General features: G+C 38.2%; 1 protein-coding gene across 3 annotated transcripts; it reads left to right on the top strand.

Moving 5' to 3' along the window:
• The first annotated feature begins 63 nt into the window (after nucleotides 1-63).
• RWDD4 (RWD domain containing 4) lies at nucleotides 64-17,504 on the top strand. 3 transcript variants are annotated; one of them, XM_066996208.1, is made up of 7 exons: nucleotides 64-189; nucleotides 371-451; nucleotides 2,545-2,654; nucleotides 2,765-2,909; nucleotides 3,738-3,852; nucleotides 4,690-4,739; nucleotides 6,901-10,536. In XM_066996208.1, exons 1-7 carry the CDS (start codon nucleotides 166-168, stop codon nucleotides 7,297-7,299), a joined length of 924 nt encoding a protein of 307 aa, XP_066852309.1. In that variant the 5' UTR covers nucleotides 64-165; the 3' UTR covers nucleotides 7,300-10,536. The 3 variants fall into 3 exon arrangements, with proteins under 3 accessions (XP_066852309.1, XP_066852310.1, XP_066852311.1); XM_066996209.1 differs by lacking the exon at nucleotides 6,901-10,536 and adding an exon at nucleotides 15,079-17,504 and having other exon boundaries at nucleotides 65-189; XM_066996210.1 differs by lacking the exon at nucleotides 6,901-10,536 and adding an exon at nucleotides 4,906-6,773 and having other exon boundaries at nucleotides 65-189.
• Nucleotides 17,505-18,093: the final 589 nt, after the last annotated feature.

Here is an 18,093-nt window from a genome sequence, read left to right as displayed (position 1 = left end):
GAGGAGCCAATCGGCCGCCACGCTGCTGCCCGGCGGGCCAATCAGAGAGAGGCCCGCCCCCCGAGTCAGAGGGGTAGGGGGTCGGGCGGCGCGTGCGTGGCAGCCCCGGCTGAGGCAGGGGCGGGAGGGAGGCGGGGCGGGAGAGGTGCGCGCGTGGTACGCGCCATGGCGGCCAACGAGGACCAGGAGGTGAGGGAGATGGGGGGGGGGGAGGCTGCCCGCATGCCCCCAGCCGCCATCTTAGGGCCGGGGCACCCCCGTCCCGCCGGTCACCCTGAGGCGGGTGTGGGGAGATGGAGGAGGAGGAGGAGGAGGAAAGGGGGTTTGGGGGTGCTGTGGTCGGTAACGCCGTGCTCTGCCCGCCCCGCAGATGGAGCTGGAGGCGCTGCGCTCCATCTACGAAGGAGACGGCTGCTTCAGGGAGCTCAGCCCCGTGTCCTTCCAGTACCGGGTAAGGCAGCGCGGGGCTCGGGGTCTCCTCACAGCGCTTGTACTAGCGGGGCCGCGGGTGCGGCGGTGCTGGGGGCCGTGACAAGCAGCGGGCGGGTTACCGGTGTCCGCGGGAGCCGGCCCAAAGTGGCGGTAAGGCTCCCAGCCCAGCCCGGTGCTCCCTTACCAGGTGTCTGTCCCCTGCCCAGAGGTGGCTGACGTGCCTCGTCAAGCCACTACGGAGAAAACGCACTGAAAGCTTTGGGTGTCTGCTCAGGAGAGACGTACCGGGGGCTCTGAGCTTGAGATTTGCAGTTAGGTTCTGGCCAGCTTAGAATCATAGAACCATAGAATATCCTGAGCCGGAAGGGACCCATAAGGCTCATCGAGTCCAACTCCTGGACCCACACAGGACCGTTCAAAAATCAGTCCATGTGTCGGAGAGCATTGTCCAAATGCTCCTTGAACCCTGACAGGCTCAGTGCCATGACTGCTTCCCTGGGAAGCCTGCCCCACTGCCCAGCCACCCTCCCGGTGAAGAACCTCCTTCCAGCATCCAGCCTGAACCTCCCCTGTTGCAGCTTCATGCTGTTTAAAAATAGAAAACAGAAGTGCTAGATACCAAAATAAAAACTTAAAAATAATTGGACTTCATTTAGAGGAAATGTAGAACAATCTATTCCTATCTTAGAATTCTTCCTTACTAAAATCTCATGAGCTGTAAGGAAAAACCTTGGCATTATGTTGGTCAGGTATTCTGTTGATCAGATATTTACTGTTAGATGCCCTGGAGTACAAAACTCAAGTCCACGTAAATTGCCTTATGAGTATAAACTAATCTCTGGAAGACAACTCTAAAACAGCTTCTGTTTTAAAACAAATTATGTACTCAACTTTCTCAAATTTGAAAACCTGGAAGTTGTTCCGGGCAAGGACAGAGGCAGGTCTTTGTGCTGCCATGGAGCTTTACAGAGATGCCTGAAAATGCTCTGCATTTGTGCTTCCCACTGTAGGGGGGGAGAAAGCATCTAAAGTCACCTTTTTGCAACTCTCAAGTAAATTCAGAATGAAATTGGTAACTGTAGCAAGTTAGGTCGATCTAGTAAACAGCACCTGAATCCCGTTTTGTATAACTGCAGCATTCCTTCACTGATAGGACTGGTCTAAGTAAACTTAATTTTCTCAAAAGAGTGATTGTGACCTGCCTGCAAGTTTACAGGGTATCATTCTACATTTTGCTAGATTTATTTGTTAGTAATTTTTTTAAAAATGTCAAAAATTAGGAGAACTCAATTGAAATACCATAAAGCTTAGTGTCAGGTGAAGGCAGTAGCACATTCCCGTGAAAGAAAACTTGTGTTATGAAAAGGCATAGTGCAAGTAAATGCATGACAAGGTCAAAGAATTAATATGCCATTTTTCTGATCCTTATCTGTCTCAGATATGTCTCACACATAAAGGTGTTTTGTAATCAGTGTGCTAAGAAATTGAGATTAAAGAAAGACTTTTTCAAATACTGGGAAAATGTAGTTACATCATTTGAAGTAAGGCTACTCCGTTTTTAGGTTGTGTTGGCAGGAGGAGCATGAACATGCAGCTTTCTGCATGGATTTGCTCAGTGCGCAGACAGACCTTTCCTGAGAAAGGGAGAACTCTGTAAACCATACTACCGGTTTTCTTCTTGATACCAGTGGGAACTGGACAGCAACAGTGTAGGTGATGTCGTGATAAATGTTGCAGATGCCTGACTTAAAGTTTTATTTATTTCACCTCTAAAGTAGGTGCTGCAAAATGTCAATTTAGTTCATTCTGCTGGCACATACATGCGACTGAAATAACTTTAAAATACAGAGAGAGAGAGAGAGAGCGCGCACGCGCTAATTTGCTTTTCCTAGGGTAAAAACTGTAGGTTAGAGACTAATGTTCAAATCGTAAGTGTAATACTTTTTCTGGATGAAAGTTTTATTTTCTGACTGGTAACTTTATGAAAAGAGTTGTTACCTTAAATAATTCGGTTGGTCTTAGAGAAGTGAGAGACTTGTGTATTGGCATTGCAGTCTTTAATGAGTGACTGGAAACTGTTGATTTCTGAATTTTTTTTTCTTTTTCTTTCAGATAGGTGAAAATGGAGATCCGAAAGCCTTTCTAATAGAAGTTTCTTGGCCAGAAACATATCCACAAACAGCACCAATCTTATCAATGGATGCTTTTTTCAACAACACAATGTAAGTACTTACGACAGCTCCACTCCCTAGTCTTTTATGTGAGGGCTCTTTGGTTGATGAGCTTTTCTTCTTCTTTCTAGATCATCATTGAGTTTTATGATTTCTTTCAGATCTTCAGCTATTAAACAAAGCATATTGGATAAATTGATGGTAGAAGTTGAAGCTAATCTTGGAACTGCTATGACTTACACACTTTTTGAATATGCCAAAGATAATAAAGAGCTGTTCATGGAAAATCAGCCTGTTAACACTGTGGTGAGTAAATTTAGATTTTAATCTCTTGCTTTTAAAACTGCAAAAATGGTTATTCGAACTCTGAATGCTTCATTGCACTATCTTTTAAGGTGTTAGTACATCAGGTATAAACATGTTAGGGGATAAACAGTGGCACATAGTGTGGTACGGTGCCACAGTGCTCAGTGGTCATAATTGTTATGCTTAATTGTTACTTTGCTGTCGCAGCAAATGTGTATGAGCTGTAGTTCTGTCTTACAAAGTGACATAAAAATGGAGGCATGGAGCAGAAGGAAATCTAAAGAGAGCTGGAGCAGATGAAAGGTGTCCGCCTGGGGGCAAATTATTGAAAGCTTCCTGGGAAGTCATGGATTGCATAAAAGCACCTCTAGGGTCTTCAGTGAGTCAGGCTGAGTCTATTTGTGGCTTCTGTGTTTTCCTTCTCATATTGCTTCCTGATGTGTAAGGACATTATTTGCCATTGTGGTGCTGCAGACTTGCTTTGAGGAAGAAGGAATGGTTTTCCTATTTTGGAAATCTGAATCCATTCATATCAAGCTCCATCATCAAATTTACAAAGTGTAAGAAGTGCCCCTTGCAGCTGTGAAAGGGAATAATTCCAGTCTCCTCCACGTGGTTCTGACTGTCATGATTGTGTGTTGATTAAAAGCTGCTGACAGCGGATGGCATTGCTTCTTTTTTGACAGTCAAGACATTTCAGTATGTCAGATTCAGTAATTGCACACACACAGAGGAATCTGTGTTCTTACTCTGTATTATTACTGGCTTCTGAAGTATGATAAGTGAACTAACGTACAGAATACTAACAACAATTTTCATCCTTCTCAGACTTCAGTAAGCAATAGTATTGCAATTGGAACTCCCGATGTGCCAGCAAGTAAGAAAAAGGACAAAAAGGAGCAGTTGTCCAAAACACAGAAACGAAAGCTAGCTGACAAAACAGGTTTGTCTGCTATAGTATTGTTTTGTTTGAGCAGTATGAGAGTCCAAATTTTATAGCAGTGGCATCTTTGTAGAGTCAGAATCGGTATTTATTTGCATATAGGATTAACTGCTTTAAATCTGTGGTCTCTGTTTTGTTTGTTTTAGATTAATTATTCTTGCCCAAGATGTTTGTTCTGGGTAAAGCAACTTCCTCTACAGTAGGGACTTGAAGATGTTGTTGATTAATTTTATTTTTTATTTCAATTTGTGACAAAAGTGAAATTTTCAAATGTTTGCTTTGTAACTCAATATCTTTAGCTTGTTATCTTCAAAATAGAGGTGTTTTCTGCTTTCAGTGAAACTTTGCATTTCTGACAGAAAAATGTTTGGTATTTTGACAAGTCCTGCTGATGACTTTTATGTGTTCAAACTTAATTTTTGATAATGATTGGGATAATGTTATATTACTGCAGCAATAAATTATACCCCATGATAGTCATTTCTGTGTATCATTTACCTAATGTGAATGCATAATTGGCATTTTAAAAATTGACCTTATAAGGGAAGATCTTTGTAAAATTTTGTTCTTTTTCAGAACGTATCACCGGTAGTTAACCCAGCTCATTTTAGAGTTGCCTTATAAATCAGGTGGACTGCCTTGAGTCATTTTTATTTAAACAGAATTACTTTGAAAAGCAAGATATGTTCAAGACATTAACATGTTTTTTTTTGTCTTCATGGCTTTGTAATGGAGAAATTAAGATTTCTGGCTCTTTAGAATTTTGTGTTGATTTTAAAGAAAGACGAAGATTATCTTTAGCTTGTGTGTTGAAAATAAAACCTTCTTGTTCTGCAGATCACAAAGGGGAGCTTCCTCGAGGATGGAACTGGGTGGATGTAATTAAGGTAATGTGACTTTATGGTATGCAGTATTATGAAAATACTGCCTATGTATATTAAAAATTATGTATACTTATATCTGAAGAAAACTTATCTGATTTTTTTCTTGCTTTTCTTCATAACTTTGTTGGGATTTGACTGTGGTGTCTGATTTGTTTCTATATACATCCAGCATGTAAGTATTTTCAAGTTATCTTTTTAATATTAAAAAGATTTACAAGAAACAGTAAGAACTACTGCCCGTTTTAGGTTCTAATTCATGTATTTCTCATGCTCTATATTGGTTTTCCTTGTTCATTGGAAACCAGTGTAGCTTCTTGACAATTTTGATAACAAACTATTTTATTTCGTACAATTATAATTAATTGTCAGCATAAAGGCCTAACACCACTTCTAGTTGTTAAATAACATCGAGCAAATGATGATGGTGGTTTTAGGTAGAGTTCTCCCAAGTTAAAAGAGGCTATTTGTAGTGAGTGTTTTGGATTCCAGATACATTTCTCGATAGGTGCACTACATTTAGTAATTATAAACTTTGATTTAAAAAAAAAAAAGAAAAGTTTGCGTTTGTATTGTGCAAATCACCATATGGAATCTCTTCTGGAGATGCGTGGAGATACTTTTTCAGTTACTGCATCTGTTGTATTTTGGAGAAGAGATGACCAAGTCTTCAAAGTAAATAGATACAGTGCCCTAAAGCTTTTGTGTTGTGGTTTAGATTTTTTTTTTGTTTGGTGTGTGTTGGGTTTGTTTTTGTTTGTTTTTCTTTTAAATCACTTGCAGCACTTCATTTTGTATTTTTGGAAGTAATTTGCAAAATACACGAAGATAGTTTCAGGTTCAGGAAATAAGCTTATTTGGTGCTTAAGCTTAAGAAATAATTCGATGCATTTCAATCTCTTAATACAGTAGCACAATCAGTCTGTATTATTAATTAAAAATACATGTGGTCTATGTAAGGTGGAAATGTTCTTGTTTCCTAATAAATGGAATGGCAATCTAAACTTTGAACACTTTCTTTTTGTGTCTCTTTTATAGTTAAGCAAAACTGGTTCTAAAGATGATGAATAAAGGACTTTGGTACAAGGAAACTCCACCTTTTAATACAGTGCAATTTTGGGTCACCATCTTTCTCTTAATAACTTTCTTATTTGTTGAAGTAAATATTTTATAAAGCTCAATTTCCTAACTCGTAAACCTAGTCATATAAGTTTATCTAGAGACTGTGGTCGTCTTTGAAAACAAAACTTGCCTTAAACAAAGGTAAAAATGTGACAAAGGATATAGAGAATGAATGTGCTGAAGTGAATAGTGCTATATGCAGTGTTTAATAACTTATATTTTACTCTGTAGTAAAATCCTGTTATAGTGAACCCAGAGATACTGTAAACATTTCCTGATGTTCTTATTCCAATGGAAGAAAAAAGCACTATAACAGTTAGTTGCTTGACAGCATAATTCGTCAAAATAAATTATTCCATGGAAAGAAAACCTTTGTCATTTGTTTATCTAACACAAATGTAGAAGGAGAACATAAAAATCGTTGCATCGCAATACTAACTAGAATTTGCAGTTCTGTTTTCACTAGTTATTAGCTGAAATAGCAAATACTATTGAAAGCAAAGACAAATACTCTAATCCACTCAAAAATGAGTGGTTACAACATGAATGTTTTATCCTCTGCAGCATGCATCTGTAAGTCTTTCTCCAGTGTGCATTGTTATAGAAGGTCGTGTGTCTTAGGGGAGGGAAGAGTGCTATCTTGTGTGTGTCTCAGTGAGTGTTGGGATTTTGTAGCTCTTTCGTTGGAGAAGTGATTATTCTTTGAAGAGGTTTGCTGACAGAATGGTAAAACAGTGGGTCAAGTCAGCACTCTGACAAATGTGTTAGGAAAACTTTTTTTTTCCTAGTCTGCTCTCTTGTATCAGAAAGAGACGTCATCTTTACCATATGAATGGTTATTGAATACAAGATGCCTTAATGTTCTTTATTATTTTTGTTTGATTTGAGATGAACTTTAATAAATACCTATTTATCTGCTGTGGTATGTGTTTATTTTTTCCTGCTGTACATATTGTACTTCTAAGGCTGCACTTGAATTTGCAAAGGATTTTCTCTTACCAAGAAAGTGTTCCTAACAATTGACAGAACATTTTCCCTCTTACAGGATATGTTTGTGTTCTTCAGGGCAGCTGTGTTTGTTACTAATAAGAGAATAGTTATTCCACTGAGAAACACAGGAAAACAGCCATCACACCAAGTCCAGCGGCTTTTTGAAATAGTGCAATCCACTGCATGCGCTGTGTTACAGCACTTCGTGAAAGGAATGTCGGGCTGGATGCTCCGATCAGTGGTGCTGAGACAAGAGCCTGTGCAGCCAATACAGGATAGTTTACACAGCTGTCAAGTTAGGACTTCAGCTGATGGAGAGGAAGTGTTTTTCCTCCTGCTTAGGTCAAGAGAGCTTATACACAACATACACTCCTACAGCTCTCTTATTCTCTTAAATTCCTTCCTTTTATCAGAGGAGGATAGAGTAAATATAGTGCAAAATTACCGCTTGTAATTTATATATGATATAAAGAAAAATTCTATGAGATGTTGTGACTGCAGATGAAGGAAAAAAAATTAATTTCTTATATGTTTTCACTCTTCTGAAGAAACCGTGAAGAGGTCTGGAAGAAATATGGTCTGCGCTGCTATTGTCCAATAAGAAAGGGTAGTTTTTACTGAAACTGTAGAGTTACAGTGAGATGTGTGCTTTTTTTAATAAAGAAAACTATTGATTCTTAAAAAATGCTTGATTTTTGGAATATCTGGTTACTTTTTGAACTCCAAGCACATTTAGTAAAGCCTAGTAGGCTTTTTACACAAAGTAGGACTTTTTCCAAATGTTGTGGTTTTGTGTTTGACCTAGACCGGAGGCTCATGGCTGCAACCCAAACAAGAGTGTTTGGGAGTAACACTGCAGGGAGAAGTTGGTGTGGCTTGTGATCAGGTAACAGGGAAGGGCGTGTAGGTTTTGTCTCCACCAGCATCAGAATGGGTACGGCTTTCGCTATTCAAATTCTCTCCAAGGGGAATTGACTTGTCTTTGCTAGTATCCTTGGTGTCTAAATGGAGTTGCCATGACAATTTGTCTGAATAGATTAGTTAGGGAGCATGGGGGAAGGACAAAACAAGAACCATATCTTGCTTTTACAAAGCTACTGTGTGTATCAGTAAACTTGTTAACCTTGTGGAATGCCTGATATTTCAGCTTTTTCTCTGCTTTTAAATCACGTGCTCTTAGGAAGATGCCATAGCAATCTCCTTTGGTTCTGTTAGCAGGGATTTAGAACGTGTGTTCGGAAGTCTACTTTCAGGCCAGTCATTTTGCATTGGGAATATTTGTATCAGTTCTTCCTTTCTGTGTAAAATTTGAAAGGTAATTTTTGTTTAACTGTTTTATATTACGACATGATAGCTGGAAGTGGGCCACAAAAAAATCTAGGTACTTGGTGTTATGGAGAAGCGTGTGCACTGGAAACTGAGGGGAGGGAAAATGATGATTTTTATCAAGAAAGACACATCAGTGTCTCTTAAAGTGAGACACCTATAAATAGAGAACGTGACTAGGGAGTGACCGAGTTTTAAACACTGTTGGAAAATACCTTGTTCCCCTTTTTAAAGTAAACTAATGTCGCTGGCAGTGGAAAAACAGTGATTTGTACTTCATTTCTGTAGGGCAAGAGTTGCTTAGGTTATAGGGTTACACCATTTATTTAAATTTTTTGGTTTTGTAGTAGAGCTTTGGTTGGAGTGGGAAAATGAATGTCAATACTAGTAGCAGTAAAGTAGAAGTAGTAGGGTCCAAGGCACAGGATGATTAAAAAGGAATTTGTCAGTTTGGAAATTTTCCATAACGCACGTACACTACTTGTTTTACTGACGCGTTAGAGGCGTTAGTTGAAGGGACTTCAAAAATAATAGTAATTCTTATGCGTGGTGGTATTGCAGTAAGCACTTGGCAAAGCCCTTCTGCTTAAGCAAAGGAAAAAAAAAAGTAAGCTTCTCACCCCTTTCTCAAATAAATCTCAAAGTTTTTCCTCAGAAAGACTTGGTGCAGAAAATGGAGATGGTGCTTAAATGAAGTTTTTAATCTTTTAAACTGAAATTTAACTTAAAATATCGCTTTCCCTCTCAAGCCTTTCAGCATATATTTGAATTGGCTAATATTCCTAATGCTTTGGAAAGCTGTTGTTTTGTGATCAATTCATTCCCTGTTGAACAAGGATTATATTTTAAGAATTTACTGTTATAGTTCTGTCTTAACACCTAAAATGATTTAAATGAATTTGCTAAGTTTTCCAACTCAAATGTTCTGGTTCTTAGAGTTCAAACTACGTATACTTCTAAAACCTTTCAAACCCCATCATTTTGTGGTTTGTTTGCTTGTTATTTAGAAGGGGGATGTCCCTTCTTAAATGTCATTTCCCCCCACCCATTTCTTTTTGTTTTTCTGTCAGTTCCTACAGAAGGTAGTGCATGTAGCAGTCTCAAGTTGAAGGAGCTGTTAGCATAGGGCGTTATGCAGTTTTTGTTATAGTATGATCAGTGCCTCTGAAACACGGTGACCGCTTTTCTAAAATTTCACCAGCTTTTCCTGTTTATGGTTAAGGGCATTTGAAAAACAAGAAGTCCACGGTAGGGATACAAGAGCTGTCACTGTCACACTGGAACCTTATCTTTGTCTCTTTGGGTGAAACTTCAAAGTGATCTTTAGTCTTACTTGTGTGATGTTAAATATAAGTTCATTCAGTGCTGCCAGTACCAAAACCAAAGCATGCACTGTAATGCATGCACTGTAATGCAAATCCCCTGTAATAATGCAGGCTGCCTTTAAGTAGGTTGGGTGGAATGCTGACAGCTGTGGTTAATCATCAGGATGTAGCCAGCAAATCCTGCTCACCCCTGTAGGCTTACAGAGCTGGTAGTGAGATCAAGGCTGCTGCCGTCTGCGGTACCACTGCAGGGATGTGGGGTGGGTAGTTAGAGCATACCCAGCTGATGAGCGGTGAGATTTTGGTGACTAAAAGAAGGATAAGGGGAAAAAATAATAAAAAATAATATATAAAAAAAAAAAACACGATTTCGTGATGCCCAATGTTTGGTAGAAAAGCAGAGGGAGGAGGCTATCCTCCTTTTAGCTGAGGCAACACAAGTGGTTCCAGATTGTTCGGTGAACTTCGTGCAGTGAAAATCATGTGAGCTGGTTTGCACCAAGAGTAGTTCTCTTCTGGAAATTGTTTCCTTCAGCTACGCTCCGTGGCTTATGGTATGGCACCCTCAGCGCTTGTGCTTAGCGGTAGGATGAAGGGGGAAGGAGATGTTGATTCAACAGATAAAATAACAGAGGTGTGAGAACTCTGGAAGGATTAGAGGAGGAAATGGAGAAGGAAGCAAGCACACAGGAGATAAATCTTTTTAGTGCTGCAGGGCAATAAAACACAACAAAAGCAAAGCTTACAGTTGTGGAGCTATACACTTCAGAAGTTTGGGATATGGCAGAAGACAAGAGGTTCATAGATTTTCTATTATTGTCACCTATTCTTTCACCAACGTAGCTTTGGCTTTGTCTCAGAATGGGGCTGTTAAATGGTTGCGAGAAGAATTTCTCTTCATCTCACTGCTACGCTTCCTGTTACTCTTTCAAGACCATCGAAGTAACCTCTGAAAATCTGTTGTGCTCTTAGTTAAGACAAAACATGTTGACCAGCACTGTAAAAACATGTTAGAATGTTTGACAAGAATGAAAGAATTAACTGTTTTCTCTCTCGTTTTCATTAAGAGCAAAGTGAGGAGTGACTCCAAATAGCTGAATTACACAAGACACATGAGAATGCAAATGCTGATACCAGCGTCCTATGTTAGACTGAAAGTTCATCCATCTACTTTGAAGTTTTATGTAGGTATTCCTTGCCACGGTGTCTGAGTGTTCATGCCAGTTGTTCGTAGTATGTGTTTTAAGTATTCACACTTACAATATGGCAGAAATTTGAAAACCCTGTGATTGCATACTGCAAGTTGCTAGCTGTGGGATCTGATAAAGTCACACCAGTGACAGACACAGCCGAACTCTATCTGCACAACCTTAGTGGAGAGCATTGGGGTTGTGTGGGTATCTCTGAGGGCATAATTTCACCCCCAGTATCTTTATTACTGGTAATGACCAGTAAAAGGAGTCATTCTGGGATGAGTTTGGAAGATATCTTTCAAGAAAAGATAATCTTTCCTTCTAAAACAAGTGCCTGTTATAGTGCCACCAAAAGGCAATAACCATAGTCTTGTATGGAGTCAATGTTCAGAGCAGGATCTTACTTTAAGTCATATAAGTGTCGTCAGTAATGCATTTTATGATTTCCTGGAGTAAAAACAAGTGCAATGAAAGCATTACTATCTAAAGAGCTGCTCTCTCCACCACAGGGAACCATTTGATCTCTACTTACAGAAAAGTATGGTTCAGTTGACCTTGAAGAGAGATTTTTATAATAGTATGGGGAAATTGTAGCTTCCCGTTCATAAAAGTCTAATGGAAAGTATACAGCTTCAGTAGATGGGTAATACATTTTCACAGCATTATCAGTTTTATATTCTTCTCTGAAGATCAGCGCTAGACTATTACCAAGTTTCAGTTAACTGGCATACAGCATACGGTGATTTTTTCCCCTCATTCCATGTCTTTAGATGATAAAAGTATAGCATGTAGTATAGAAGTTTACTTCCTAGATTAAAATAGTGCTAAAGTTACAAATTCACTCAAAGCGAGGAAATCAGTTTCATTCAGAGGTAAGGACATGCCAAAATTAAAGCTACCTTCGTGACATTTATGTGAAAAAGAATGGACAGAAAGATTTCCTTATGTGACTACGTGCTTCCCACTGCCAGTAGTTTCCAAGCAGATGCTTCATGCTTTGCTTCCTAGTGTTCCTGCTAGTAGGAAAGTATTGCAAAGACCTGAGGTATTTTATGCTTCTACATTGGAAAAGGAAACAAGACTTTCACTTTGCAGAAGTAAATAAATTAGCAAAACTGTCCCTGGAAGAAAGTGGACATTTGAAAAAGGATGACCAGGTACAGAGGCAAATAAGTCTGATTTAATAAATCTGAGTGGACCTGAACAGCATTAGTGTCTGCTTCAGTCCACGTCCATGCAGTGAATCTGTGGCATATAAATGCTTATGGATAATTTTAGGTTGCTAAATAGGTAGCTATAATCCATGTGATTAAGCATTGCTTTCAGTAAAATTCATGTTACAGCAGTCAGTGTGGATTCAGTATATTCTGTTAATGAGCTCTAGTGGTATCCTTTACTTTTCATCGGGTGGAAGGAAATACACTGCTTACCTCTGCAAAGAAAGAAAGGTATATGTAAGCTGTCCACAAAGGCTACCTGGACGTGGTTAACAGCCATTGCAATCAGTATGAAAAAGTTAAAAGGGAGAAATTCTACAAGATGATTGTGGATCCACTATTTTTGGATGTTCCCTTCTTGCTTATTTTGATATTTTAAATGTTTTGGGTACAAGCAGACATATTAGCCTATTAGCCAATGTGCATGCATGTGTTGAGTACCTGTTCAGTCAGATGATTTGAAGAGCTGATGAGGAAGAACTTTTCTTCCTTTCCTTTGGTTTCTAGCCTACATTTTTCTATCCTACAGTAGCAAGACTTGTAGAGATTGTATACACTCTTCCTCATGGTTCAAAAGTCTTCTCCCTCTTTGGGAGCAGAGTAGCATTAATGAGATATATGAATATTTGAATCTCTTCTATAATTCACAGTGATATACATACACTTGGGCTTTATTTCAGGTTCTGCTCAATGTTTTTTTTTTTAGTTTCGTATTAATTGGTTCTTTCACCTCCTTGTTTTCTTAGTGAGAATTTACTCAGCCTGGAGGACAGACAGTTTTACGGTACTGCCTTCTTCAAACACCTATAGGCAAAGCACTGCTGGACAATATTTAAACCACAGCAGCCTTTGATAAGCATGTGATAACCTGTAACCTCGCTGATGTTTTTTAAATGTGTTGACAGCTGGTAAGGACAGAGTCTGGTTCAACCCACCCGCCTCAGGCTGCTTTCACCGCCTCTCAGCAGAATACCTGTGTCTGTGGAAGTTGCACAAATTTTGGTGAGAGTTAGCAGAGGCCCTTGGGTGGATGCCTCCCTCCTTCGCTAACAGCAGCCATTACTGGAGCAGAATGCCTGTTATTGGTGTCAGCAAAGAGACAATGTCTATAAACCACCAATAGTGGAATCTGTGCGGGTCGTCGTTCCAAGAAAAAGCAATGGTTGCTTATCTGTATACGACTGGTGGATTTTGTTTGTTTTCACAGCAACTGTTCCTTTTGGCAGAGAACCTCAGAAGTCTGCACATAACACAGAGCGCTGCTGTGTACGGATCTCAGTTAGCTCTGGGCATTTAGTGTCTGGATTTTTGAGCCCAGACGTATGTGTAGCTACCTGGGGAGTGGATGAATAGAATAGACGTGTTCTTTGGTGCAGGCATTTCGTAGAGTGCTCTGGGATGTATCTACAGTGATTAGCAAACCACGTACTGGGTAACTGTGCTCTGTACAGCTCTCAGGTGCTGGACAGACAAAGCTGGGGGAAGGCTGAGGAAGGTCAGCCCTTCTTAGTTACTGGGGGAGGTTAAAAGTTGGAGTATCCAGAATGCAAGCACAGCCACAACATACACCATTGCCCAAAATATGCCAGTCTGTGCAGTATGGAGGACCAAAAGTGTATGTAATTGATGTGGATAGCATCTTTTTCACAAAACATTGTTGGAGAGTATACAACCATCATTTATACCTTCTTTGCTTGATTGTCATAACCAGAGGCATCGAGTTCAACTCCTTGAACTTTTGATCTCCCCTGTGAGCTCTCCGTATGCTGGAAGAGATTCAAAGCTGCCTGATGTGAGAGAAACTGTCAGTAGCCAGAAAATTTGCTCCCGTTGATGTGTGCAATTAGTTGTACACATTAGTTGTCCTTGTCCTACAAGTAGGGGCTCCAACCTGAAGTGAAATTAGGATTAAAAACCAAATTATTTCCAAAAGGTGGGAAACGGTTAATGGTTGTTAACCACAAATGAAGGGTAAAATTTTGCATATGATTTTTATTTTTTTTTTTTTTTCGGTGAATAGCCTAGTAACTGCATACTGAATCACAGAGGTGCAGGCTGGAAAGAACCTCTGGAAGTCACCTGGTTCGACCTTCCTTTTACAGCAGGGCTGGGGGCAGTGCTGCAGCAGGTCACCAGTGCCTTTTCTTTGCCATGTGTTGACATCCTCAAAGAACAGAGATTGCACAACTGCTCAGGGCAGCTTGTTTCCTTGTTGCTGCTGCCAGGTGGTACTATTAGGAAGTGAACAGCAACACTGCAGGGAACTCCCAGGGCAGGAACCAATCTTGCATTTTCAGTACCACTCCCTAAGAGCGTGAAAGTATTTTGAAAAAAACAGTTACTGTTTTTCTGCTTAATCTGAACAAATGTGCCAAGACCCATTAAACCAAACAATTACTTTCCTGCTTTGAGGTACAGCCTGTTACAAAATAGACGGTAATGTCTATAAATGCAAAGTTCATTTGGGGTAATACAATCTTTGCTGAGTAGAATTTAGTTATCTTTAGAACCCTGCTCATCAAGAAGTTACAATTAAGAATTAAAGAAATTATATTTTGGGTACTATGTTTCAGTCATGTCCCCCAAGCCGCCTCCCCCCAAAGCACTGTAAGCTTCTAGCTGCCTTGTTGCTGCAAAACTGATGTAATAAGCTGGTATAACAGCATGTTGCTAATGAAGATAGTTTCCCTCTAGAAATACAAGACTTGAAAACAGTTTAGACCAGAGAAAAAGATGATGTGCTGGAAAACAAAATACTTCTTTTCTATTCTGCTCCCTCCTGTAGGAAAAAATAAATATATATATATATATTTTTCCTGCTGTACTTCTAATTTTTTTTTTGCTTTTTTCAAATATTGGTTGCAATAATTCTTGCTTTTGAGCTCAGTATGTTGAAATCTGGTGTATATTTACCAGAGAAGCCCATGTGTATCAGTGGAGGTGAGAGAGGAAGTGTGAAGGAAATGCTGCAACCTAAGCAAGCGGAGCAAATGAATGTTGCAATGGTATGGAGGTGTTTGAGAACCATTAATTGCAAAATTCAAGAATCACAACTAAATAGCGGGTGTGTAGATACTTTTCTTTGCTGTTTGAAGATTGTTGAGAAGCCAGCATAAATATGCCCTCATCTCATGGACTCTATATAAATATTTTTCTTCTGTTTTCTGCACAGAATTCAGGACTCTGCATCCTTGGAAGGCTGTAACTAGCTGATACCCACAGAAGAGTAACTTGCATATTTGTGAACAACCCCTACTGTTGTCATTCTATTGATTTATTTTTAATCTTTTTTTCTAAAAAGTGCTGCAAGAAATTGTAGAGAGTGTCTCACGTGGAATTTTGTGGTTTCACAGTGACAAAAGGGAAAGCAGTAACATAGGGGAAAACAATGTCAATTAAAAGAAAATGGAAGATTCGAAACTTCTACGTAATTCATCTGCATTGTCATTAAACTCTTCCACAAAAGAAAAAAGTGGGCAGCTTATGGAGAAGTAATTTTTACTCAGAAACTTCTAAGCATGGTAAGAATCTTTAATCTGAGCATTGGAATCACATATGATAATATTTGTAAATTCTAGTATACAAAACCGCTCATTCTTAGCTTGGTTACAGGATAGCGTCTGTATGTATACTCATTGTATAAAGTAGGTCATATTGCAGTCACAAAACAGTCAAAATAATTTTTAAGTAGGTGGAGTGCTGTCAAAGAGAATTATAGACTTTACTATGAAGAAAGTTGTTTACCTGATATGAATATAATTTTAGAGTATTATGATATTCTGTACTCTAGTCTTGTTCTTCAAGAATATAGAGGAACAGCTTTGACTTCAATTTCCAGAAAGTTTCTGGAAAATCTAGTCATAGTAAGGATTCAAACGACATATTAATGAGGCTTTTGCCAAAAGCTATTTGTCATTTATATATATATATATAAGTACATATATAAATATATATATTTGTAACTAAAAATAAACTATGCAACGCACAGTGAGAAATGGAGTGATTAACGTGGTTCAAAACCTGTGTTGTTGTGTTCTTCCTTTATTTCAGTTCCGTAGGCTGAAATTGTCTCTGCAGTGCTGTCTGCATAACAAATCCACAGCATAATATCAAGGTTGCTCATCAAGTTCTAATATGTGTTTTCACAGTCCAGTTCTATTATACACCCATTTTATGGATGGCATTTCTTAGGGGAGTGAAATCTGCTTGCTTACTGCTATGCAAACAACATTGTCTGTCATCTCTAAGGCTGCTGTACTGCTCACTAGAGCAGACCACTAACAAATTTGATCTTTTTATGTAACAACGTATTAGCCAGCACCTGAAAGCTGCTTTTAAATTCATCGTGATACATCGAACATGATTGAAATAACCATTTTCAACTATATTTCTGTTATTATACAAAGTGCAGCAACTGGCCAGGTACATAAAATATATCATGATTTTATTACAAATTGGTCATGTTGGAAATAGATTTGAGCTCCAGATGTCAACCTGAAATAAATTTTTTAAGAGTCTCCAGAACAATTTTTTTTTGGATGTGGCAAGACATGTATTCTCTTTTGATGGAAGAAAGTTTAATGCGGATAAATAGGGATTTATTTTCTATGTGGGAGCTGTGAGTGCTGCAGTTTTTAAAAACATGCAGCTTTTTTAATAGCAAAATATATAGGGGAATTATTTATGTTCCTGTATAGAGGAATATAAATATATTTATATTCCTTTTTTTAAAATAAGTGGCAATAAATTAAAGAATTCAAATCGTATATTGTGGGACACAATTCCATTGCAGGAGTAGTAGTATCCTCAAGAAATTGTGATCTACAGCCTATATAGAACTCTGGCGCATGGTTTGATATTTATGCACCATAGGGTAATAAAGAAGAAAATATACATCATTTTTAAGTCATCACTTCGTACTAAATTTACAGTAGCATGCTTTCAGGACATTCACAGACTAATAGACAATGAGCATCAGAAGAGTAGTGAGAGCCATTCTTGATTGCTTTATTCCTCTTTCATTTCCTGTTGATCAAGGGAATAGTGAACTGTTGGAACATTTTGTTCATTCATGCTAATGATTGTATTTATGCCAATCAGATTATGCATGAAGGGAACAATCAGGAGTTAGTTAACCAATACAAATTCACAGTAGGGGCACCTATTTGGGCAATGGGTTTCTGTAGAACAGTTCAATTTTTATGATTTCAGGATTAAATGTCAGCATTAATGTCTTCAGTCTTCATGAGGATACAATGCACATATCTTCAGAAATTATAATTAGACTTCAGATTAGAGTGAATTTAGTTCAGTTAGAATTTTTGTAGGTTTGTTATTAATATATTACTTGCAGAAAATATGACCAGCAACTCCTTGAGTAGCATAAATGAGGGAGTTTCTGACTTTTGTTGATTATCACTACCTCTACAGACATAATTGCTATTGGCATGTGCCCTGCTATAAATGACAAGACAGATGCATATATGAACACCTATTAAATGTATTTACATATTTATTTAAATGTATTATTTAATGTTTATTCAATTTATTTATTTATTTAAATATCTATTCAATAAAATAAATATATTTTAATATAAATTAATGTTTTATATATTTATTTAAATACCTATTTAAATATATATATATTATCCACAATAAGCAACAGTTGTATATTTATCTCCTGTGCATTTTTAAACATCAGATGCAACATTGTCTTGGTCAAAGATTGAACTAACTGATTGAAATGCAAAAATTTCTGGGGTATAAAAATCAGTCAGTGCTGAGACGTAAACTACTACAAAGGTAAGAAATCAGCCCTAAAAAATCATCCTGCAGCTCAAATTTAGTAGAGCCATTCATTAATTGTTTGCAAATAATGTTTAACATGAAATTTGAATTTATCAGGTGGATTAATTATAAAAGCTCAAAAATTGAGCTTTTATATATATATAAAAGCTTTTAACTATGGTTATCTTCTTTATCCTAATTTCATGGCGTGATGAAAGTTCTCCAACTCCAAAAGTTGTAAGGTTTGGGGAATCTTTTTTATTTAATGTAGGGGTTCCATTTTTTTCTTTTTTGTGTGAGGGTACAGTAAGTGCTGGCTTTACTGTATAAAGAAAGTAAATGTTTTAAACCTAGAATATGAAAGAAGAAGGGGGTAATGAAATAAATTCTTAACTGATAC

Source organism: Anser cygnoides, chromosome 4 (assembly GCF_040182565.1).
Source record: "Anser cygnoides isolate HZ-2024a breed goose chromosome 4, Taihu_goose_T2T_genome, whole genome shotgun sequence".
Lineage (NCBI taxonomy): Eukaryota > Metazoa > Chordata > Aves > Anseriformes > Anatidae > Anser > Anser cygnoides.
This window is presented reverse-complemented; position numbering and strand designations above follow the sequence as displayed.

What these genes read in the sequence shown, in the direction of transcription:
- RWDD4 (XM_066996208.1), top strand. Translation starts at nt 166, where the DNA reads ATGGCGGCCAACGAGGACCAGGAG. An exon ending in GCTTTTTTCAACAACACAAT is followed by an intron (nt 2,655 to 2,764) that starts GTAAGTACTTAC and finishes GATTTCTTTCAG; the next exon opens with ATCTTCAGCTATTAAACAAA. An exon ending in ACTGGGTGGATGTAATTAAG is followed by an intron (nt 4,740 to 6,900) that starts GTAATGTGACTT and finishes TCCCTCTTACAG; the next exon opens with GATATGTTTGTGTTCTTCAG.